The sequence below is a fragment of the Desmodus rotundus genome, chromosome 12, assembly GCF_022682495.2.
Source record: "Desmodus rotundus isolate HL8 chromosome 12, HLdesRot8A.1, whole genome shotgun sequence".
Lineage (NCBI taxonomy): Eukaryota > Metazoa > Chordata > Mammalia > Chiroptera > Phyllostomidae > Desmodus > Desmodus rotundus.
The window spans coordinates 42,659,826-42,683,261 of NC_071398.1; the positions used below are offsets into that span (position 1 = coordinate 42,659,826).

Sequence of the window (23,436 nt, forward strand, 5' to 3'; positions counted from 1 at the left end):
GAAGCGCGCCCTGCCACGCTCCGCCCCTCCCCCTTCGCGGGGCCTCCCACTTCCGCTTCCGGTGCGGGCCGCGCGCGAGCGCAGCGGTGGCAGACGGCGACGAGCCGGTGAGTGCAGGCAGCGGGCCCCGACGTCCTGGCTTTTGGGTGGCGTCAGCCCAGCTTCGCCCTTGCCTCCGCCCCTCCCCGTGCTTCTGCAAGCCGCTGCCTGGCCCCGGCCCTGAGGGCCTCACACCTCTCACCTCCTCCGGCCTGCGGCGCATCAGGCCGCGCCCCTGCCTCCACCGGCGGCCGGAACTTGCCGCGGCCGACCCCGCCGCTGGCCACAGGTCCCGCTTCCTTGTCAACAAAACTTAGCCGGAACCTTCAGGCCAAGACCTTGTCCTCGAGCCCTGGTCAAACCCTCGGACTCCGCTCCCGTCCACCAGCCTTGACCCTAAATTCAACCCACTCCCACCCATCTGCCAGCTCCAGCTCCCTCTGCCTCCTCTCCCTTTTTTAAAACCCACTCCCCATTCAGATTCCTCCTTAAGACCTCAGCCCCTCTGTGAGGAAAGACAGCACTCCCCCAAGTTCCTCCTCCTGCTAGTCGTCCTCCATCCACGCCCTTCACCTGCCCTCCATACCTCGCCTCCATACCAGTACTCTTTTCCCAGTCTTTCTCCTCTTCCTTCACCTGTCTTCATCTTAATGCCCTTACAACCCATACCCATCTCCTCGGATGGCTCCTGGTGGGGGCCATTTGAGCCCTCCCCCCTCCCTTGAGCTCCAGTTCCAGCTGCTTAGGGTCTGCCTCCAGATCTTACTTCAGACAGTAGCTCCTTCCATTCTAAACTCTTTCATTCCTGACTCCGGCTTGCTGAACCGGGACGCTCTTTTCCCAGAGGTGGATACTCACTCCAGAATCACCTGGAGGGTTTCAGAGTGCCCTAGCTACAGGGCCAGAGTTGTCAGGGATGTATATGCCTGAGCATCTGGTGCAAGGTTGTGCAGCTTCCATTGCTCTCCCTGAAGCTGGCATTTAGGGTTAGCTCTGTCACCAACTTGTAGGTGACTTTGATTCTGCCCATATGGGTTTTGCAGCCCATCGGACACTCCCCTCTTCTCGTGCTCCAGGTTGGAGGCCTCAGGCTTGGCCTCTCCACAATGTGGCACGAGGCTCGGAAGCACGAGCGGAAGCTTCGCGGCATGATGGTCGACTACAAGAAGAGGGCAGAGCGGCGGCGGGAGTACTACGAAAAGATCGTGAGTAACTGACCTTTAATCTGGGGTGGAGCTCCCTGAGAGAGTGGGGCCCTGGTCATCCTGGTAAAATTTGGGCTTGGAAATATGCCAGTCCACGGACGCAGTTTCCTCAGAATATTCAGTCATTTCTTCAGCGTAATCGTTATAAAACCCTGTGGCATTCTGTCAGCACGTGCTGTGTTGTTCGGTGTGTCCTTGGAGTGCAGAGCTGGTGTTAGCAGAAAGGAGGACGACGGTCTTTGTGATACTCAGAGCAGTCCAGCTGGGAGACTGGCCACCTCCGGAATGTTGTCTGCCTGGCTCACTGCTGTATTCCCAGTGCCCAGAGCTCAGCCGTTCTTGCAGTTTGGCTTGGCGTCCTGCAGGAGGGCTATCAGTATTCATTAAGTGAGCTCTAACCACTTCCCTCTCCTGTTTGATGCTTTGATGCTCCATTGCTTTTGGAGAGGAAACCAAACTCCATCCCATGACCTGAAAGTCCTCTGCTGGCCTCTCAGCTTCATCCTCGGGCAGCTCCAAAGGGGTGTGTGCGCATGCGCGCGTGCACCTGCACCGCCTCCCCTCACCAATTTAACTCTTACTTGTTGTTGAGACCCCCGCTTTAAATGGCACTTGTGTGCTAGGGTCCGTTTTCCTGTTACATGATATTTATATAGGCATTCCCATTTGCTAATCTATCCCTCCTGCAGCCTCCTCCCTGGTCTCCTGGCCTTTAGTTTTGTTCCAGCCAACCCACCCTCCTCAGAGGGTTCAAGCAGGTCTTTCTTCTTATTTTCTTCTTCTTCTTCACCCAAGGACATTTTTTCATTGCTTTTATACATAGAGGAAGGGAGAGAGAAAAATATAGATGCAAGAGAAACGCATCAACTGGTTGCCTACTGTACATGCCCAGAGTGGGGATTGAACCTGCAACCTCTCAGTTATGGGACGATGCTCCAGCCAACTGAGCCACACCAGCCAGGGCCAGAAAGGTGTTTCTAAAGCCCAAAGCTGACCCTATCCCTCCCTTGCTCAGAACTCCTCTGTGGCTCCCTAGTGCCCTTAAGAGAAAACCCAGGCCCCTCAACACAGCCTTTGAGGCCCTGCTGGTCTGGCTTTCGGTCCCCTCCAGACTCATGCCACCGGCTCTGCCTCATTCCTTTGCTCAAGCCATCTGGCCTCCTCACTACTTAGGTGACTGTCACTAACACAAAGTTTATGAAGAACATATGTTTGCCTCCCAGAATTATGTAGCCCTTTCCAGCCACAGGGCCTTTGCATGAGCCTTTTCTATGCCTGGTTAACTGCTGCTCACCTGTCAGACCTCAGTCCCTAGGGCAGTCTCCCCTCATCCACCTCAGTCAGTCGTGTGTCCCTGTAAGTGCTGCCGTGCTCCCTTGTCCTTCCTTGTGTGAGATGAAGCACACACCCACCCAGCTCTGTAAGGCTGGGGGCAAGGTGCATTTGGGTCACACGTGCGTCCCAAGCTCAGGCCCCACACATGTGGTTTGAAAGAACTAAACCAACAAAGCAGTAGCAGTTACCGTTGTACTGGGTCCTCCTCAGGCACTGGGCAGTGAGAAGCGCTTTAGATGCATGATTTCTTTGAATCCCCAAAGTCACCCCTGAGACAGCGGCTACTGTTACCCTAGGAGAGGAATCTCTGAGAGCTCCTCACTTCTGTCACCCACAGGCAAACCACTGGGGCTGAAGGGAGAGCCCATGACCATGAGGGCAGAGCCTGGCCTGTGTTGGTCATAGTCGAGGCCCCAGCAGTGACCAGGAACACAACCAATGCTCAGGAATGAATGGCTGCCGCTCATTACAGGCCATGGCGTGCCAGACCAAGGTGATGCTGATAATAACAGCTCATGCTCTTGAGCATTTCTGCGTTAACCACTGTGCCAAGACCTTCACATGCCTCTCTGCTCCATCTGATCCTCACCCCAGCCAAGGAGGTAGCTCTTATAGCTTCTTATGCCAGGAGAACAGACTGAGGCCTCGAGGGCCATGGCCTGCAGCCACATAGCAAGAGGGCAGAGCTGGCTTTCTGACCCAGGCTCTTAGCTTTTCACCAGGGCTTTCTGCTGCAGAAATAAAGGTTCAAAAGGTGTAGTGACTTGTTAGGGCGACACAGCCCTGAGGCAACATACCAAATGGTTCAGTCCTTAGCGTTTGGAGTCATAGGGCTCTGGGTTCAAATTTCAGCTATTTCTCTTAGGTACAATGTGACCTTGGACGAGTGGCGTCTCCTGAGCCCGGTTGTCCCTTTTACATGTGAGGTGATGCAACATGTAGAATCAAGTTTGGCTGTAAATAATAGAGACCTAAAGCATCAGTGACTTAAACAAAATAGGTTTATTGCCTTGTCACACAGAAGCCCCGTGGTACCCAGTTCTGCTCAGGGACCGTTTTGTTCTTCAGCTGTGCATGGCTTCTCTTCCCCGTGTTGTCTCAAGGTCCAGGAGGGCTGCTCAAGCTCTAGTCATCACATCTTCATTCCATCCAGTAGGCAGGAAGAAGGGAGGATGTTTCTAGATGTTTGCACATGCACTTCGACTTCTATCCCACTGGCAGGAAAGTAGTCCTGTGGGACACACACAGCTGCAGGGAAGGCGGAGAGGTAGAGACTTGATGCTGGGTGGCCCTGTGTCAGATAACATTAGGGGGTCCTGTTACTGCTGGAGAAGAGGGTGGATGTTGGTTGCCAGCTCATAGTCTGCCACAAATGGGGACAAGAGCAGTCCCTCACAGGCCGCTGGAGTATTCAGGGCGGTTGGGCCCACAGAGCACGGGCCTGCTCAGGGCAGCTTGCTCAGGAAATGCTGGCTCTGTTGTTACGGAACTTGCTGTTACCGGGTCGAGCTGGAATTTGCATCCAGGTCAATGAATGGTGAGGGGACAGGGGGCTGGGGTTGGGTCACTCTGAAGGCCTGGGACTCCAGGCACTCCTTGTTAACAGGCAGCTCCCTCAGCTTTATTTTCCCCTTGGGTCAGTGGTGATGACCAGCCCCTCTCACTGGGGATGGCAGGGAAGGGCCTCAAGAACAAGTACAGTAGCTGTGGGGCGCTTCATGGTGCAGGCCTGTACAAGCAGTCATTGTCCTTGTACGTGAACGTGATCAGCATTCAGACTCGAGCCACCAAGCTGTGGACAGTAGCAGTGGCTGGGCAGTTGCTGATGGCTGCTCTGAAGAGGGGGAGGGGCCGCCAAGACAGGTCTCATCTTATTCTTGGGCCGAGAGAGGAGGCTGTGGGGCGAGATCTGAAGAGGCTGAGGTAGATTGTGGCAGGCCGAGTGGGCGTGTCCGGCAGAGGTGGCTTCTCTGCTTCTGATTTGTCCTCCATGCCTGCTCCTCTCCCTGGTGGACATAGGTTCTGTCATTGCTCCTGTCCTTATCAACTGTTCTTTAGACAGTGGTTCGCATAAAGAAACAACTCCCTGAATTTAAGAAAGTGGGAAATAAACACATCTCAGCCCACTTGTCTCCTCCTCCAGAAATCCCCAAGGCCGAGCCCGCCACCTCCCCTGGCTGAGTCAGGCTGGCATCCTCCTGGCTCCCCCATCCCAGCGCTGCTCCCTCTAGCTCATCCCTGTGGGATGGGCCTGTCCCCCCGCACTGGACTTGTGAGCCATGAGGGCAGCACATGGCCTACACATAGTAGGCGCCTGCTTAACAGTTGAATGAAGGAATGAATGAATGAATCACTTCATGAATGAAGTCCTCTGACCACATCCGGTCCTGGAGGCACAATAGTCCAGGGGTTGAGAGTGGGTTTTAGATCCTGAAGAGATGTTGGTACACCGTGTTCATTGCAGTGTTACTCACCGTGGCCAAGATGTGGAAACAACCTTAGTGTCCCTCTGCTGGTGTGTGGATAAAGAAAACGTCTATGAGTGCAATGGAGTATTATGCAGCCTTAGAAAGGAAGGAAGTCCTGTCACAAGCTACAACTGGGGGGAACCATGAGGACATTATGCCTAGTGAAGTCAGCCAGTCACAAAAAGACGCACACTGCAAGATCCCGCATAGAGGAGGCACCGAAGATGGTCAGACACTTAGAAAGAGAAAATAGAGCGGTGGCTGCCAGGGGCTGGGGGGAGGGGACGGGGAGCTGTTGTTCACGGGGCATGGAGCGTCAGTTCTGTGAGGTGGACAGGCTCACAACGAGGTGCGTGTCGTTAACGCTGTGGTACCACGCACCTGAAAGTGCTGAAGATGGTGGTTTATGTCAGGCCCGTTTGGGTTCAGGTACTAGTTCTGCTTATTACTGATGGGATGTCGGGCGCGTGGGCCTTATCCTTCCAAGACTCGGTTTGCTCAGTTGGGACAAGGGTAGCACTTTTCTCCCATGGTTGAGAAGTCTGAGTGAGAAAATGTGCATAAAACACTTAATTCAGTGCCTCGCTTTCAGTGTGGCTCGTAGACTTGTCCAGAATTTCCCAACAGAGCACGGCTCCGGACTCCCAGCCCAGTGCTTTTCGCTTTCCGTGGTGCCGCACGGCCGGGCCTCCTGTGTGCCTGCCACGGTCTGTCCTGCAAACAGCATCCCGTGAGTTGCGGCCATGGCAACTGGGCCTTTGGTGTGGAGCAGCCTGACAAGTGTGAGGGGGTCTTGGCCTTAGACTTGGCCAGGGGCTGTCACAGGGCTGAGGAGCCATGTGGCCTGAGAGGAGGAATGGAAGGAGGCAGGTAAGGGGCAGGTGAGGAGGTGAATTCTAGCAGTGCCACCTCTGCTGGCCCCTGTGGTCCTGGGTGCATCCCCCCTCGGCTTCTTCAGGTGTGAAAGGACAGTATCGGCCCAGCACTTGGCACTCAGAGTGTGCAGGATGGGTGGTGGCCTGACACCAGCAGTGGCCTCCTCAGTTCCTCGAAGGGGCAGGTGCACCAGCTCGTCTGCCTTCGGGGTTTGGAGTAGGAGACAGAGGCAGTGCGGCAGTGCAGGATCTCGGCAACTTGGTGCTCACGGGTTTTCCTGGAGGGGCTCAGTGTCCTTGTCTGTCAGTGCAGGGTGTTCTGAGCGCTTGCTGTGGACCGGGCCTGTTTAGCCACTGGGTACGTGACTGAGCAACACAGAGATCCCTGCCTGGGGGAGGCGATGTTTTAGTGTGGGAGACACGTGATCAGTGGGCATGGGGTGTAAAATCGTGTGGTGGTGGGTGCTCTGAAGCAAACAGTGGGGTCAAGAGATAGAGGAAATGAGGGGTTGTGGGGTGAGCTATTTTGATAGAGTTGGCAGGAAAGGCTTCTGGAACGAGATATGAAAGATGTGAAGGGGTGTTCCTGCACAAGTCCATTGCAGGTTCGAGGGCAGAGCAAATAATGAGGTCCCGAATGGAGCATGGAGCAAACCTGGGGTGTTCCGGGAACGTGCGGGCCAGGCTGCCTGGAGCAGAGCCAGGGGAGAGCACGCTAGGGCTCCGAGCAGAGGGAGTAACGGGTTTTCACAGACCCCCTGGCCGCGGTGTGGAGAACGGACTGCAGAGGCTGAGGGTGGCTGCAGGGAGTCCTAGAAGAGGCCGCCACGTGGTCCCAGCAAGAGGAGATGCTGGCTGGAACAGGGATTGGGTTGTGGTGGGGCCGTGGGCGTGGGTGTTGGGGAAGCGTTGGCAAAGCTTGGCAGGGATTTAGCGCTGGCACAGCAGCTTCTGCGTGGCTCTCGTGGGGTCCTATGATGCGGCACGCAGCCGAGCGAAGCCAGGCCCAGCACTCAGGTGCTCGGTGGCGCAGCAGCCGCTGCTCGACTTCCTTCTTTCCCGATGGTGGTGGTGCCTTGGAACTGGCACCTTCACACGAGGGAGGGCTCAGGCCTGAAGATTCTTCTTCAGGGGGACACTCTCCCCCATTTTCATGACTTTTTAAAAACAGTGTTTTGAAGATACAGCTAACATATCACACAATTCACTGATTTCAAGTGTACAGTTCAGTGGTTTTCAGCGTATTCACGGGGTTGTGCAACCATCACCACAGTCTAATTTTAGAAAATTTCATGACCTCGAAAAGAAACCCTGCAGTCATTAGCAGTCAGTCATCCCCCTTCCTCTCCCCAAACTTCCCAGCCCTGGGTAAGCAGTGATCGCTTTCTGTGTCTGTGATTTTGCCTGTTCTGGGCACTTCACGTGAACAGGATCACCCAACGTAATGTTTTCAAGGTTCACGCATGTGGTAGCGTGGATCGGTGCTTTGTTCCTTATTGCCAGTGTTGAACAGTGTTGCATTGTGTGGATGGACCACGCTTTTGCTGTCGTCCCCTGGTGGCTGTTTGGATTGTTTCCACCTTCTGGCTGTTGTGAATGGCACTGCTATGGACATTTGTATAGAAGCATTGAACTATCTGCTCTTGAATGGAATTGTTGGGTCACATGATCCTTCTTTGTTTACTGTTGGAAGAACCTAATTTCCCCACGTTCTTGTTAATACATGTGACTGTCTGTCCTCCGTGTTAGCTGTCTTGGTGAGTGTGGAGTGGTATCTCATGGTTCTGATGTGTTTCCAGTGCCTAGTGACACTGGTCATTTTTCGTGTGCTTGTCAGTCCTGGTGTCCTGGAGGCTGGTCTGGGCCAAAGTGCACGCACCTGGCTCTGAATGCCCTGGGCGGGGATGGCGAAGGGCTGGGAGGTAATATGTTAGGGAGGGGGGTCTTGGTGCTGGCTGTGCGGAAGGGAAGATGGGGCCAGAGCTCAGAGCCCCTTGCCGCCACCTCGAGAGGAAACCCTTCCCTTGTTCCCCAGAGGTTGGGTGGCCCCCTATCGTGCTGCCACCCTGCCACCCCTGTGCAGGTATGGCCCGCTTGACATCAGAGCTGAGCTCACCGCTCTACGTGGTTGCGTGGGGGGTGGTGAGGCTTGGAGCTCACTTGGGAGGTAACCTCCGTCCTGTCTATCCCTGCAGAAGAAGGACCCAGCCCAGTTCTTGCAGGTGCATGGCAGGTCTTGCAAGATCCACCTGGATTCTGCAGTCGCCCTGGCCGCAGAGAGCCCTGTTAACATGTAAGACTGAGTTTGGGGGGGCCGGGCAGTGTCTGTGACCGAGAGTCACAAGGGACCTGGGGTATGGACAAGCTGTTGAGGATTCAGGCAGGTGAGGCTTGACCTGCATGGGAAGGTGACAGTCCCTGGCCAAGGAGAGTTGACGGGTCGGGATGGAGGCCCTAGGGTGCAGTGGTGGTTGGAGGACTTGGAGGGCAATGGGTGGGACCTGGGCCAGGATCAGAGACCAAAATGAAGCCGGACGTAGGTGGCCAGAGATGTTTTGAGTGACTGAGGCTTGGCAAGTGGCCCCTAGGACCTGGTTCAAGTTTCTAGCTCTTGCTTGGTTCTGAGAAAAAGGGTCCCAGTTTCTGTGGGGCTGCACTCACGTCCCCTATTCAAGCAGGTTTGTAGCGTGAGGGACGGAGAGGAGAGGGGTGAGGGTGAGGGCTACGGCATGAGGGTCCTAGGGGGCTGAGGGTCAAACTCCCAAGCTTGAGGTGGCAGGGAAAAGGCACTTCGTGTCCTGAGCAGTGGAGACCCTAAGCTCCCGTCCCCTGCTTTCCACTTCAGGATGCCTTGGCAGGGGGACACAAACAACATGATTGACCGCTTTGATGTCCGTGCCCACCTGGACCACATCCCTGACTATACCCCCCCACTGCTCACCACCATGTAAGCTGTCCCCCCAAGGGGTTGCCAGGCAGGGAGTCTGACCCAGCAGCGCCTCTTCTTTCCCAAGCCCTTGCCTGCCTGCCACCTTCCTGGAAGGAAGGAGGTGTGCATCTGGGAGCGCCCCCTGCCCAGTCCCCCAGCCTGAGCTGGGCCCCTCCTCCCCTTCCTGCTGGCTTGGGGTGGGATCCGTCCTCTCCCTCTGATCTCAAGACCTTGACCTCCACCAAAGCTCCCCAGAACAGGAGTCGGACGAGCGGAAATGTAACTACGAGCGCTACCGAGGCCTGGTGCAGAACGACTTTGCTGGCAGTGAGTGAGCTGGGGTGCAGGGAGGTGGTTTGGAGTCCCTAGAGACTGGGAGACCTAGACAAGTTTGGGAAGAAAAGTTTCCTTCCAGTGTTTTCTACTAAAGGGCCCTGGGTTTGGTCCCACTCTGTCCCTCTCAGGGCCTCCTGCTCCTGAATGGGTATGGGAGACGTCTGCTGAACTGGACAGTCCTGCCAAGGTCACTTCCACATCCCAGGCCCTCTGACTCGATGTCCTTTGGTCCTAAAAAGTTGGGGGAAATTGTAATAACACATTTCCTCTGTGTATTTATTTCCCCTGCCTGCATGGGTCAGAATGTCAGCTCTGAAGAGGAAGTTGCTCCTTGTTTTAAACAATTTAAACAGTTATTTACACCAAGTTTTATAGTTTGCCAAGCGTTCGTACATGTCCAGTGTTGTTTTCCAAGCAGTTGTCGCCGCTGCCTTCCAATGAGAAAACCGAGGCTCAGGGCGACCTCCCTGCCCTGGGCTTGCCCGGGGAGGTCTGCACCCTGGCAGACCTGGGCTTTTTTGTCTTTTTTATCTCATTACATCTGCACACCCCCCCGGCAGGGTAGGGCTGATGCCCCATTTTACAGATGAGGACCGTGTGGCTCGGGTTGGGGGGACGCCACATCCACGGAGCTGCAGTTCTTACCCTGCCCGTGACCACCGCTGCCCCGAGGGCCAGCCCCAAACTCTGGCTCGCCCCCTGAGAAGGACGTTGAGCCTCCCCCTCCCAGGGTTCCCTGCGGAGTGAAGGGGAAGTTGGGCCACATGGATCCCTCAGCCTGGCGGGTCTCAGTCTTCTCCCGGGGAGTTGGTGGGAATGGTGGGCTCTGGCCCTCGCAGTGTTGTGACAGTTCGCTGAGGGCGCCTAAAGCCCCAGCCCGAGCCTGGCGTGGGTGGCTTTCCCTGTGGGTGCCCTATTCCCGTGTGTCTTTGTTTGCAAGATAGACGCTTTGGCATCTCTAAAGTCAGAGAGCTTCCAAAGCCTAGCAGTCAGCGAGGCCTTAGAATTGAGGAAATTCATCACTATGGATACTGTTGCGGTTTTGCCGCCACCCAGGGCTATGTGGATTCTTGGTGCTAGAGCCAGGGTTTCCCTTCGTCACATCCTACTCTGTGTTCATTCGTTCCCTCGGCATCTGAGTGCTTGTGGGGTCTAGTGGGGGAGGGGGCAGCACATGTGTAATCACGAAAGTGGGTGCTGGTTACAAACTAAAGTGGGTGATAGGGCAGAATGGGCTGAGTGGGGGACAGTGAGAGGTGGTGGGAGTTCCCTGGTGAGAAGAGGGGGGCCGCAGAGCTCTGGGCGGGAGAACAGCCCTGAGCGGGGGAGGAGGACGCACTCAGGGTGAACCGAGAACGTCCTGAGTGGCAGGAGCAGGGAGAGCGACAGGTCAGCAGGGCCTCCCCCAGGGCTTATCCACTGCAGGCAGGAACCGGGTGGCTGCTGGAGCCAGGGAGGGCTGGGCCCTGTCACCTCTGTGCTCGCCTGACCCTCGCCCCTCGCTTTACAGACAGAAAAGCTGAGGCCAGTGGAGGGGAGGGGACTTACCTGGGGTCCTGCAGTGAGCCAGGGTAATAAGGTCAATGTACCTTTGGTACATCGTTGGTACATCGCCAGCCCCCTGAGGTGGGTGTTGTGGGTGAACGAGAGCCCAGACGGCTCCAAACAGCACTTAATTTAAACTGCACCACAGAGAGGGATGCGGGAGCGGCCCGTGGGGTCCAGGCGACGTCCAGCACTTAAAACAGGTTTATAGTTCCAAAGGGTCCAGCCATAGGCATCTTTACCAGTGATCAAGTAGCAGTGCCCGAGTACCAAGTGCTCACTCTGCTCTGCCAGTGACCCTGCTTTACAGAAAAGGAAACTGAGGCACAGAGCAGCGAGTTCCCTCGATAGGGTCACGTGGTGAGTCAGTCAGTGGTATAGCCAGGGCCTTCCTGCATTGCTGTGTCCCCACCACACACAGTTTGTGATTACCTGGAAACTAGTGATTCTGCCTCCAGCCAGGCTTGGGTTGTACCTGCCCGCCTTCCCTCCCTGCATTCCTGTGTCACCCCCCCCCCCCCCGAAGTCCCAGTGTCCCCAGCCCCGCACCATGACCCGCGTGGCTCTTGCATTGCCGCAGTCTCAGAGGACCAGTGCCTGTACCAGATCTACATGGACGAGTTGTACGGAGGCCTCCAGAGACCCAGTGAGGACGAGAAGAAAAAGTGAGCCGGGGTCCGGGGCGCTGAGGGGTTGGGGAAGGTGGGGGGACTGTGAGCCCCACCAGGGCAGGGCCTCGTCATCCTGTCCGCCTTGGTCTCCCCAGATCCAGGCCAGTGTTAGGCACACAGTAGGCATACGGTGAATGTTGAGAGGAGGGAGCAGCAGCTGGAGGGGAAAGGTTTTCTGCCAAACCTGTACAGCGTGTTTTCAGCTTGTAGAGTGGTGAGAGGCGCAGTTAGGAGAGCAGGCCCTGTGGAGAGACAGGCCTGGGTTCCAATCCTGCCCTTGAGGGTGTCCCTCTCCAGGCCTGGGGGTGCACCCCTGTAAGGTCGGGCTGACAGTCCCCTCCACCGGGAGTGGCGAGGACTGCAGAGATGAAGCTTGGGAAGCACTTGCCCTGTGCTTGCCATGGAGTAAGCTTGCTGTCGGCAGCTGATTGTCACTCTGGAGAGGGGCTTCTCAAGGCTGTGTCCCTTGAGGAATGGCTGGGAGTGTGGACTCTCACCCCGGAGCAGGAGGGTCCCCAGCTGTTCTTCTGGAAGAGCAGCCATCAGGCAGCCTCACTTCTCTCCCCACCATCTGGCTGCGCCTGGTCTCTCTCTGCCTTCGCACACCCGGATCCCTCCTCCAGGGGTAGCCTTCCCCTGCTCCACGCAGTGCGGTCCCACTTGCTCCACGGTGGTCCCGGAGCTCTGGCTCCTTCCCTCCTGCTGCCGCGGCTTCCCCCTTTGTGAGCGTAATGCTTCCTTCCGCCTGAAGCGTTTCCATGGATGTCACTGTGACTGTCCGTGAACCCACTTTCACGATGGGGCTGGCCTTGGGGCGGCATCAGGGGCTGTTGGCTAAATTCAGCAGCAGACATGCCCTGGGCCCCTGCTGTGTTCCAGACAAAGATGGGCCACACCGTCACCTGTGATAACTCTGGGCCCTGCTCTTGCAGGACTCATAGTCTGGCAGGGGGAGACTGACCTGTCACTGACAGTGATGACCCAGGTGTGGGCCAGCAGGGGCTTGACCCCACCTCAGGGAGGACTTCCTAGAAGGTGGGGCTTTGGAGCTGGGCCTGGAGGAAGAGGGAGAAGCCGATGGGAGGCAGGCGCGGAGGGTTCCAGACTGAGGGAGAGCACCGCGGGGGCCTGGAGGAGAGGGCACTGTGCTGCTGTGGAACTCAAGAGGCCCGTGTGCAGGGAGCTCGGTGTGCTGCATCCCCTCCCTGGGTGCTGCCCTGGCTCACAGGCCCCCCTGTCCCAGGCTGGCAGAGAAGAAGGCTTCCATTGGCTACACCTATGAGGACAGCACCGTGGCCGAGGTAGACAAGGTGGCAGAGAAGCCAGAGGAGGAGGAGTCACCAGCCGAGGAGGAGAGCAATTCGGATGAAGATGAGGTCATCCCCGACATCGGTGGGGTCCCCTCTCTGCCCTCCCCCTCCCTGTAGTCCCTGGGCATCGTTTTTCGTGTCTCGTCCCTCACCCTCCGTGGGGCGCCCTGTGCTCATGAGCCCCGCCGCTCCCACCCCTGCTGCAGGCACTCCAGCCCCCGCCGCCCTCACTGTCTCACTCATGTGCTCCTGTTCCCAGCTTCCCTCTCTGTATCTCCTTTCTCATTTCTAGGACCCTGCTTTATGACACTGTCCCAACCGCGGTTCTGGCTCCGTTCTCTTCCGCGTGGGTCAGCCTCTGTCTCTCCCTCCCCTTCTTCCTCTCTCCTGGGAAACAAGTATCATCCAGTTACAGAGGCACCCCTCGTTCCCCACCCTGCCGTTCCCCTGCCTCCACACCCGTCCATCCAAACCACCTGCCATGTCCCTCCGCCTCTCATCCCAGCTCCCACTCAGCCACCTGGTGACTCACTGGTACACATGAAAAGTGTCCATCCCACTTCCATATCACGCATCCAACTCCTAAGCACCTGTGACCCACGCCCCCGTCTCCATCCACCCTCTTTCGGTCCCATCACTCCTCCCTCTTCCCTCACACCCTCAGTACATCCTGCTCATCTGGCTCGTCCATGCCACTTCTCATTCGTTTGGGCCCTCACCCATCACATTGCCTGCCCATCCCCACTCCCTTCCCCCCGTTTATTGTGCCTTCCTCTGGCCAAGCCCTGTGCTGGCCTGGGGACACTGAGATGAGCTGACTCCCTCCCTCCCTGCAGTGGCCTCCAGTCCGGTGGGCATCCCCTCCCCCACCTCCTGGGGCATTGCCTCCTCTCCCCTGTTCCCTGGCGTGGCTTTGGTCCCTGACAGCCTTTCTGTTGGTGCAGACGTGGAGGTTGATGTGGATGAACTGAATCAGGAGCAGGTGGCAGATCTCAACAAACAGGCCACGACCTATGGCATGGCTGATGGTGACTTCGTCAGGTGAGACCTGCTGGTGGATGCCCTTGTTGACTCTGGATGTGGCATTTCTGTCATTACCCCTGGTACTAGCAGCCACCCCTCTTCTGAGCACTGTGTGTGCCTGGCCCTGCACCGGCGACTTTGCACACACAGGTTTCTGAGCCTGTGGGCTTTCCCTGGCGGAAGTTAAGGCTGAACCCAGCTCCATGTGACCTGTGGTGATTGGACCCAGGTTCCTGGCCCTGGTGGACAGCACCCTCTAGTGGAGCAGCTTTGTTCTCTGGGCCATCCCTTCCTGCTTGGCTGGTGGAGCCTCTGCCCCATGCCACACTCCATGCAGATCTCGTAGAATTGTCCCAGCTAACCAGGGCAGGGAGTCAGAATCTGATTCACCTCAAGTTTGAACACAGCACCTTCTGCCCAGAACCCCCCATGGCTCCCAGCTCACTCAGGAACCACAGTGTCCTCACTGTGGTCAGCAGGTCTCACCTGGCTGGTCCTCTGCCCCCTCTACCTGCATGCTCCACCCCGGCCTGGCCTCCATGGCCTCCTTATTCCTCAGGTGCCCGAGGCCCCATCTGCCCTCTGGGCCACTCTGCGCTGTTCGCTCAGCCAGCACCTGTGCAGCCCGCCCACTCCCCCCGTTTCCCTTTAGCTGTCACTTTCTCCGTGGCTTCCCTGACCTCCTGTTAAAAGCTGCTGTAGTTCTGCCTGTTCCCGGCACTTCCTTTCGCCCTTTCATGATGGGTTTTCTCATCAAGATTTTCGCCACACAGCCTATCCCGTGATTCATTAGTGTGGTCATTGGCTGTCTTTTCCGCAGAATGTAAGCCCACGGGGACGAGGATTTTTCTTTTCTTCTTTCTTCAAAACTGAATTCCCAATATCTAAAATAATAGCTGGCATGCAGTAAGTGCTCAGTGATAGTGCTGAATGAGTGAGAGGCCCCAGGGTGGCACGGGGTCCCTCCTCCGGCAGTGACCCTGCCTGTGGCCTGCCCCTCCTTCCTCATGACCCTCATTCCTGTCTGCAGGATGCTCCGGAAGGACAAGGAGGAGGCGGAGGCCATCAAACATGCCAAGGCCCTGGAGGAGGAAAAGGCCATGTACTCGGTGAGGACTGGGTCCGGGTGGGGGCAGGAGTGTGTCAAAGGGAGGGCACGCCCCTCACCAGCCTCCTACCTGCCTTATTCCAGGGCCGTCGATCCAGGCGCCAGAGGAGAGAGTTCCGGGAGAAGCGCCTGAGGGGCCGAAAGATCAGCCCACCCAGGTAGGTGGGGTTCTCCCCTATGCCCAGGCTCTGTGTGTGTGGGGGGGGGGTTGGGGCTCAGAGTGGCTCTTTGGGGACAGGCCTCCTAGTGGGGCAGTGAATGGGGAAGATGTAGAGGTGGGAATGGCCTTGAGGGAGATGTGACCCTCTGCCCTGCCAGCCCTCCACTTCACTCTGTGGGACTCAGGGACCCGGCCAGGGTCGCCAGGAGCCAGTGGGAGGCAATGAGGGTGGCTGGAAGAGGCGAGGGGCAGGGGCTGCTTAGTTGCTTGCTCCATGTCAGAGTTTAGGTAAGTGACTTCTTTTCTCCAGCTTCGGTTTCTTCCTTTGGAAAAGGGACAATGTCATCTCCTAGGAGAGGGGGTGTGCCAGTGCCCACATAGACGTCTTGAGCAGGTTTGGATGAGGCAGGCTGTGTGTGGAGAGCCCTCCTGCCTTAGCCTCTTAGGCCTGGTGGTGGCCCTGGGCAAGCTTGTCCCTCTTTTTCTATTTTTTAAGGTTTTATTTGTTTGTTTGTTTGTTTATTTAGAGAGAAAGGGGAAGGGAGAGAGAAAGAGAGGGAGAGAAACATCAACATGTGGTTGTCTCGAGCTCCCCCGGCTGGGGACCTGGTCTATAACCCAGGCGTGTGCCCTGACTGGGAATCGAACTGGCAACCCTTTGGTTCACAGACTGGCATTCAGTCCACTGAGTCACACCAGCCAGGGCCGTTGTCCATCTTTTGCTAATCTTCTGTATTCAAGGAGTGTGGCTGAGGGTTGCTGTGAGGCGTAAACAGCCCGTTGTGGGTTCAGGGTTTGGTGTTTGGTCTGGAACGTGCTCATTAAAGAGTCACACTGATGCTTACCGTCATTGTTACCGCCACGGAGGTAGACTGCATTGGAGACCCAGCTCTGTCACTTACGACATGTGTGACCCTGGGCAAGTGGCGTCTAAGACATGTTAGCTCTTCTAATTGCATCATCGTCATTGGTAGTGAGCCAGGACCCACTTAGCAGAGCCCAGGGCATGGAGTGGGAGGAGGGATAGTTCCAGTCTGGGGTCTGGAGGCCAAGCGGGACTGAGATTGGAGTCCTTGCTGCTTGGGGCCAGGATGGGTCTGCAACATTGTTTGGCATGGGGTGGGGTGGGGTCAGGGTTCAGACTTGGGACAGGGGTGGAATAGGCAAAGGGATCAGGGCAGGGCCCATAACTTGGCCAACAGCTCCCTCCTCACTTTGTCCAGCCTTGGAAACCAAGGTTTAGGGGCTGGGCCCAGTTCCATGATGGCCCAAATCCCAAGTCTCCTCTCGTCTCAGCCCATTATTCTCTCCACAGCTATGCTCGCCGAGACAGCCCCACCTACGACCCCTATAAACGGTGAGTTCCTGGGGTCCCAGGGAGCAGCAACCAGCAAAACCGCTAATGGGGGGGCTGGGGTAGTGAGGGGCGGGGGGCCCACCCTGTCGGGTACCCTGAGCTCACTGACGGGTGACTGACTGGGTGATGTGTTCTGGGGGTCTTAGCACCTGATGTCAGATGTGGGTCTGGACCTTTTTGTTTGTTTTCCAGGATGTTAGTCTGCTTTCCCAATTTTTTTTTTTCTTTATATATGAACCTTCTTTAGTTATTTATTTTAAAGATTTTATTTATTTATAGAGGGGAAGGGAGGGAGAAAGAGAGGGAGAAAAACATCAATGTATGGTTGCCTCTCACACGTCCCCTGCTGAGGGCCTGGCCCGCAACCCAGGCATGTGCCCTGACCGGGGATCGAACCGGCCACCCTTTGGTTCGCAGGCCGGTGCTGAATCCACTGAGCTACACCAGCCAGGGGCTGAACCTTCTTTAATTTTCTGATTTAACCACAGTGGAGTCTTGTGTTAAAAATGACCAAAGGTGGCAGAAAGGTGTAACTTAGAAATTGAGTGTCTTTAATCTGAACTCCCAGAAAGAGACACTGATAACCTGGCTGTGCACAAGTGTGTCCCCTGGATGTGGCAGTGGTTGGGGTGGGGGTTGAGAGTGGACAGACCTCAGTCTGACCCATTTCCCTCTTGAGAGTGGGGTGGGAGGGACCTGTTCCCAGGGCTTTGGGGAGGGTGCCTTAGGCGAGGCGTGCACACCTTTTGGTGAGAGGTCTGGCTCTATACACGCTGGCTGTGGGGGCTCTAGTTCTCGTTCTTTTACAGAAAAGGCATTGTACACTTAATGTGTTAGAACTTGCTCCCTGCCAGGCCCCAGCCCTCGACATACCTACTGGGATGTGCTTCCGTGTTAAATACATAGATCTGCCCCTCCTTTTCTCACAGCCACATCGAGTCTCTGTCACTCCCTTTCCCGACTCTGTCCTGAAGGCTAGCTGGTCGTGAATCAGACTCTTGCGGGTGGCGGGTGCCACGCTGTTCTCGTTTCTGTTGCTCTGCAGTGTGTGTCCTTAACTGGCGGGCAGGCCCGAGGAGCCTGGGGCCTGAGCACCTTCCCTGCTCCATAGGTCACCCACAGAATCCAGTTCCGAGTCTCGCTCCCGCTCTCGCTCCCCGACTCCGGGCCGAGAGGAGAAGATCACTTTCATCACCAGTTTTGGGGGCAGCGACGAGGAGGCAGCTGCAGCAGCAGCGGCAGCAGCTGCAACAGGGGTCGCCACAGGGAAGCCTCCCGCACCCCCCCAGACTGGCAGCCCCGCACCGGGACGTAATGTCAACGCCCGGTCGGTAACTCTCACGCTGCTCACCCTACGCCCGGCCACCGTGGGGGGACCAAGGGCAGGGGGCGCTGGGGCCCAAGCCGGTACTGACCTGCACTCTGCCCCACCTGCAGCCGCCGCTCCTCCTCCTCCTCTTCTTCTGCCTCAAGGACCTCCAGCTCCCGCTCCAGCTCTCGCTCCAGCTCCCGCTCCCACCGCGGTGGGGGCTACTATCGCTCAGGTCGCCACGCACGCTCCCGCTCCCGGTCCTGGTCTCGCTCTCGGTCCCGTTCCCGTCGCTATTCACGGTCCCGTAGCCGTGGTCGGCGGCACTCAGGTGGGGGCTCCAGAGACGGACACCGCTACTCCCGCTCGCCAGCCCGGCGTGGTGGGTACGGGCCCCGGCGCAGAAGCAGGTGTGTGCAGCCTGGTGAACATGGGGGGCGAGGGACCTGCGGGTGGCCTGGGCCCTGAGGTCAGTGAGACAGGAAGTGCTGGGTTTGCATGGAAGGTAGGCCCACTCTGTGAGGGAGCTCCAAGCATGGTGACATGGGTGGAGCACTGCCACCATGCTCAGGGATGCGCTGGGGACAGGGGCTGACCTGCTCTTCTCATGGGGAGCTCCTAGGCCAAGAGGTGGCGCGGTGCACGGACCCTTGTGTGGGTTGCAGCAGGACCTGGCCTTTACAGCTGGGGCACTCTGTGGGGAAGGGTGGGGGTGGGGGGCACAGAAAAATCTAGGCAGCCCTTTGCGGGGGCGGCAGGATTTGAGGTGAGCACTGAGATGGTGCAGGAAATAAAGCATTGACGGGTTGGAACATCCTTCCCGTTCTCTTACTCGGTGGGGTCGAGGCTGGTTGTTAAAAGTCAGTTCCGGTCAGTGGGTGAGAACACAGGCCTCCGGGCCATTGCCTGGGTGTGAATTCCAGCCCTGCTGCCGAACTTCCAGGGCCTGGTCTCTGAATTAGAGACAGTATCTCCTGTGATCTTCACGGAGGTGTGACAAATCCACGCGACTGCTTAGTGCTTATACAGTAGCCTAGCACTTAGGAAGGGCTGTTATTGTTACCTGCATAATATACCGCTTGCATCTCAACATCAGCTGCCTACGGGATCTGGCTGGCAAAATAGAGGGGCCAGGTGGGCCCTAGTGAACTGAAGAGCACGTGTCCTATCCGCTGGGGTCATTGACTGCTCAGTGTCAGGCCTGGTGCTGCCCACTCTTCTGTTTTCTCAGGACAAGCCGAGAGTCTGGGGTTTTGTTAATGGCAGCTTTTGTTTTTCCAGTATTGCCAGCAAATTAGAATTCTGTAAAAACCCAGGACAGCCCCAGCAGAATCCACTTGGGGCCTAGATTTGGCCTCCGGGTCGTTCCCTGTAGGGTGACCCAGGGTGACAATGGGAAAGGCTGGGTGGGGGTGGGGGCTGGTCTCCTGTCGAATGCCAGCCCGCCAGTGAGCCCCGTCTGAGTGCCAGGGCCCCAGGCAGAGAGAGGGCAAGGCTGCTTGTCCCCAGACCGAGTCTGGTGGCTGTGTGCTGCAGCCTGGTGGGGAGTGGGGTGAGGGGTTCTCCCTGGTGTGAGACCCTGGGTCTGGGCGAGGTGAGTGTGTAGCTCCTGAGTGCTCAGACCCGGGCACAGTGTGTAAAAGGGGAGCCGACCAGCCAGATCCCGCCCTCCCAGATGTCACCTACCAGGAAGGTGGGTGACCGGTGTCTACTGAGTTCTAGGGTGTCTGTGCCTAGAGGGTGGGCTCTGTGTAGACTGAGCAAGGCCAGGGGGCAGCGGGGTTTCTGAGGGAAAGGGGCTGGAGAGGATGTGGGGTCATCCCTAGACCAGCCACAGGCCTTGCAGGGGGACTGTAGATTCAGAGCTGGGTGGGGGTATGCACGGACGGGGTCCCTGGAGCCTCACAGCCCCCCTCCTGCCGTGCCCCCAGGAGTCGTTCCCGCTCAGGGGACTGGTACAGGCGGGGTGGCCGGGGCCCCAGGCACCACAGCAGCAGCCGCAGCCGCAGCAGCTGGTCCCTCAGCCCGTCCCGCAGCCGCAGCCTGACTCGGAGCCGCAGCCCCAGCCCCAGCCAGAGCCGCAGCCGCAGCCGCAGCCGCAGCCGCAGCCAGAGTCACTCGCCATCACCCCCGAGAGAGAAGCTGACCAGGCCAGCGTCGTCCCCCGCTGTGGGCGAGAAGCTGAAAAAGTGAGCAGGTGCAGGGCTAGGGGACGAGGGCTGTCAGCCTGAGTTGGGGGTCACCTTGACTGGTTTCTTCTGATGGGAACTTGCGCCTCCTGAGGGGGTCCGAGGGGAGCATGGCCTGTCCCGGGAGGGCGGGTCTGAGGAGCCAGGGCCTCGCCTTGGGTAACGGGTCAGAGCAGGTCATGGCCCCGCACCGATGCATACGAGGTGGGCAGAGCATCTCCCTGGGGTCGTCTGAGACCCACGGCCTGGACTCTCGGGCTGAGGGCAGCGTTGGGGTGTGTGGAGTCAGAGGTGGCAAGTGTTCTTTCCTCCTCCCAGGACCGAACCTGCCGCTGGTAAAGAGACAGGAGCTGCCAAAGTCAGTAAGAATTTGGAACTCGCTCGTCTAACTCCCGCCAGCAGCAGTGCCCGAGTGCTGGGCCCGGTGGGCCTGCATGGGGGGCCCGGGGAGGCCGAGAGATCCCACCCCGGGGACCGTGAGGGGGGCTGGAAGGGCTCTGTCCCCGTGAGATTCGTGTCCCCTTCGCCTTCTCACTATTCATTTGCTGGGGCTCCGTCTGTCCCTGGGCCTCCAGACCTTCTCGGCAGGTGTTCACAGCCTGCCCTCCCCACACACATGCCCCCACAAGTCCCAGGATCTTGGATGAGGTGGGTTGTGGGAACTCCAGGACACCCACCCCCCTCTTCTGCCTCTTCTCCCCCTTCCCCAGCCCAAGCTGACGCCGCAGGAGAAGCTGAAGCTGAGGATGCAGAAGGCACTGAACAGGCAGTGTATGCGCCCTCCCTTCTCCCCAAGTCTCCCTTGCTCCCCCTCCTCCCAGCTTGGCTTCCGGGAGGCCCTCTGGGAGGAGTGGGTGTGTGTGCTGCTCCACTGCCGCCTGCCAAGGGCCGGTTGGCCCTCTGCCCTGGGAGGGCTCCGGAGGGCACCCTGCAGCCACAGTGTCCCTTCCTTCCACAGTCAAGGCGGATAAGAAGGCCGCTCAGGAGAAGATGATACAGCAGGAGCACGAACGGCAGGTAAGGCAGGGTGAGGGGTGGCGTGTGAGCGAGTGCCGGCTGGGCCAGCCTTCACTGCCCCCCTCACTGCCATCTCTGCCTCAGGAGCGGGAAGACGAGCTTCGCGCCATGGCCCGCAAGATCCGTATGAAGTAAGACCACCCTGCTCCCTGTGCCAGGACCAGGGCCACAGACGGCCTCTGGGAAGCCCTTCGTCTCCTTTGCTCCCCCACCACCCTGCTCTGAGCTACGTCCCTACTGGAGCTCCCACCTGGCCTTGTTTCCTCTCTGCATCCCCAGCCAATGAGGCCACTGCGGCCCTGACTCTGCTCCGCTGGCCCCCAGCTCACATCCCTTTACTGTTCTCTTGGCCCAGCAGACTCTTCCCCAGATCCCCCACTGGTTCCCTCCTCCCTCCCCGGGGGGCAGGGTCTCCTTGCTGACCACCCTGTCTAGACTAACACCCAGAACGCTCCTCCCTCTGACCCCACTCTGTTTGCATCTTAGCACTAACCCCCACCTGGCGCAGTCTGCTTTGTTTGCTTATTATTGGTGTCCCCACTGGGACCCCAGGTCTGGCTGCCGGCCTGCTGCTGTGTGCTCAGCCCCCAGAACGCTGAGGTGCTGCTATTTGTGGAAGGGCTGAACTCCTAACCATCCCCGTGGCTGGGCTGGCCTAATGCTGCCAGCCAGGGTTCTCCTCTCCCCTCTGCTTCTCTTCCTGTTTCTGGGTCCTCCACTGTGGAGTTGTGTGCGGCTCTGTGTGTCCGTGTGGCCCTGGGGTGGGCTCTAGCCCTTGGAGCCGACTTCACAGGCTCGCTGGGCAACCAGTGCCCATAAGGCCTCAGCCCCTCCAGGGCCACGTGGGAGGCCGTGGCACTCATTGGCAAGGAGGGGAGTCAGTCAGGTGCAGGATACATCGCCTCTTACCCATTTCTGATTCTACCCCATGCGTGCTGTGGGTCCTTGGACAAGCAGCTTAACGCCTCTGAGCTGGGACTCCTTTCTCTGTGAGATGTGATAATGCCCCTGCCTCATCCGGACCCTGTTTTGAGGCTCCCAGTGTGGCATCTGGCACGTAGGAAAGCCTGATGCCCAACTCACTGCTGTTAGTCATTGTTACCTTCACCATCAGGGTCGGGGTGGGGCAGGGTGCCCAGGGACCAGACCCGGGCTCTGATCCTGCCTCGGCCACTCAGCACCTGTGGGCCTTTCTCCAAGATCTCATTTTGCTCTGCTACTAACTGTCCAACCTCAGCCAGAAGAAGGCCCCCAGTAAATGTCGCCCTGAGGATTGCAAATCCCGGTCATTCTGTTGGAAACCAATTAAATACTTAGCTGAGTGCAGCAGGAAGTGATTGACCTGCGTAACCCTCCTTTCGGTGTGTTCAGTGAGCCTGTCATAGCCGGGCCAACAGGCACTGAGCCCCAGCTCTGCCTGGCCAGCCTCCCCTCTGCCCACTCTGTCCTCATTTCCAAGTGGGGGTGGTTCGCTCTTCCACGGGGACCAGGATGTCTGAAGCACTGCCCTGGGCAGGTGGCCCTGCGGCCCTGGAGTTCAGTGTCCTGAACTCACCCCTCCCTGGGTTGCCGCCTCTTCCCCTGCAGGGAGCGGGAACGCAGGGAGAAGGAGAGAGAAGAGTGGGAACGCCAGTACAGCCGGCAGAGCCGCTCACCCTCGCCCCGTTACAGTGAGTGTGCCGCGTCCCTGGGCTGGGGGCTCCGGGCGTTAGAGGAGCGATGTCAGAACTGGGGACAAAACCACAGTGAATTCTCATGTTAGCCTTGCGTATATTAAACCTCTCAGGATGAACACGCACACACGCAAACGCGCTCGCACACACACACCCACGTGCTGGTCCAGTCACAAGGGAGACCGCAGCCCGTTGGTGCGGGCCAGCAGCACAGGCGGTAGTTCCAGCAGTGGACGCGCGGTGTAGCCTCAGCCACAGGTGACACTAGAAGTGCGGCCTTGCAGCCCGCCCCTGACCCCGGGCATTTGCGTGGCCCTCACCTCCTTCCCCCTTTCCAGGTCGAGACTACAGCTCTTCCCGGAGGTGAGTGAGCCGGACCAACTCCCTGGGAAATCAGTTGTCCTGTGGGGGGCTGGACTCACCCATTCCCACCCTGCACCTCCTCCCTTGGAAACTGCCCTGACCACCGCAGCCCCTATGGTCCCGTGCGTGTGCATGCACAGGGCTCCCAGTGCCCTGCCCAGCCCTCACGGGGCCCCTCCCTTTTCTTTCCAGGCGCTCAAGGTCCAGATCTCGAAGCCCCCATTACCGACATTAGGCAGAAGCATGGGGGGCGAGGGGCCGGGGTTGGGTGAGGGCTCACGCTGTGATGCTGCTGGTTTTGTTCTCTGATGAAATAAACGTTATTTAATTCCCTTCACTAGGCCTCAGTGTCATGCGTGCGCTGGGTGCAGGGCCCCTAAACCCGGCTGTCCGCCAGCCAGGAGGGAATGGCAGGGGGCTGGCCTGTGTGGGAAGCCCAGCTGCATCTGGGTGCCTGTGGCTCAGTGAGGACAGGGTCTCCATCCAGTAGGAAGAGGGCTCAGCACCCGCCAGTGGAGGATGGG

General features: G+C 58.1%; 1 protein-coding gene across 3 annotated transcripts; it reads left to right on the plus strand.

Moving 5' to 3' along the window:
* The first annotated feature begins 20 nt into the window (after positions 1–20).
* Positions 21–23,249, plus strand: CLASRP (CLK4 associating serine/arginine rich protein). Of its 3 annotated transcripts, XR_008425693.1 has the most exons (22): positions 21–107; positions 1,116–1,244; positions 8,118–8,215; positions 8,768–8,869; positions 9,099–9,178; positions 11,313–11,397; positions 12,647–12,795; positions 13,658–13,754; positions 14,767–14,845; positions 14,929–15,002; positions 16,320–16,361; positions 17,473–17,688; positions 17,799–18,080; positions 19,602–19,859; positions 20,178–20,217; positions 20,570–20,630; positions 20,818–20,876; positions 20,961–21,007; positions 22,464–22,546; positions 22,663–22,807; positions 22,888–22,912; positions 23,105–23,249. XR_008425693.1 is itself a non-coding variant. In XM_045202859.2 (21 exons), exons 2-21 carry the CDS (start codon positions 1,146–1,148, stop codon positions 23,145–23,147), a joined length of 2,019 nt encoding a protein of 672 aa, XP_045058794.1. In that variant the 5' UTR covers positions 21–107; positions 1,116–1,145; the 3' UTR covers positions 23,148–23,249. The 3 variants fall into 3 exon arrangements, 1 of the variants encoding a protein (XP_045058794.1); XR_008425694.2 differs by lacking the exon at positions 22,663–22,807 and having other exon boundaries at positions 20,178–20,221; XM_045202859.2 differs by lacking the exon at positions 22,663–22,807.
* Positions 23,250–23,436: the final 187 nt, after the last annotated feature.

Excerpts from the sequence above, each read along its gene's own strand:
- CLASRP (XM_045202859.2), top strand. The coding sequence starts at position 1,146 with ATGTGGCACGAGGCTCGGAAGCACGAGCGGAAGCTTCGCGGCATGATG. Across the intron at positions 15,003-16,319 it reads CGAAAGATCAGCCCACCCAG|CTATGCTCGCCGAGACAGCC; the intron begins GTAGGTGGGGTT and ends TTCTCTCCACAG. Across the intron at positions 22,913-23,104 it reads GACTACAGCTCTTCCCGGAG|GCGCTCAAGGTCCAGATCTC; the intron begins GTGAGTGAGCCG and ends TTTTCTTTCCAG.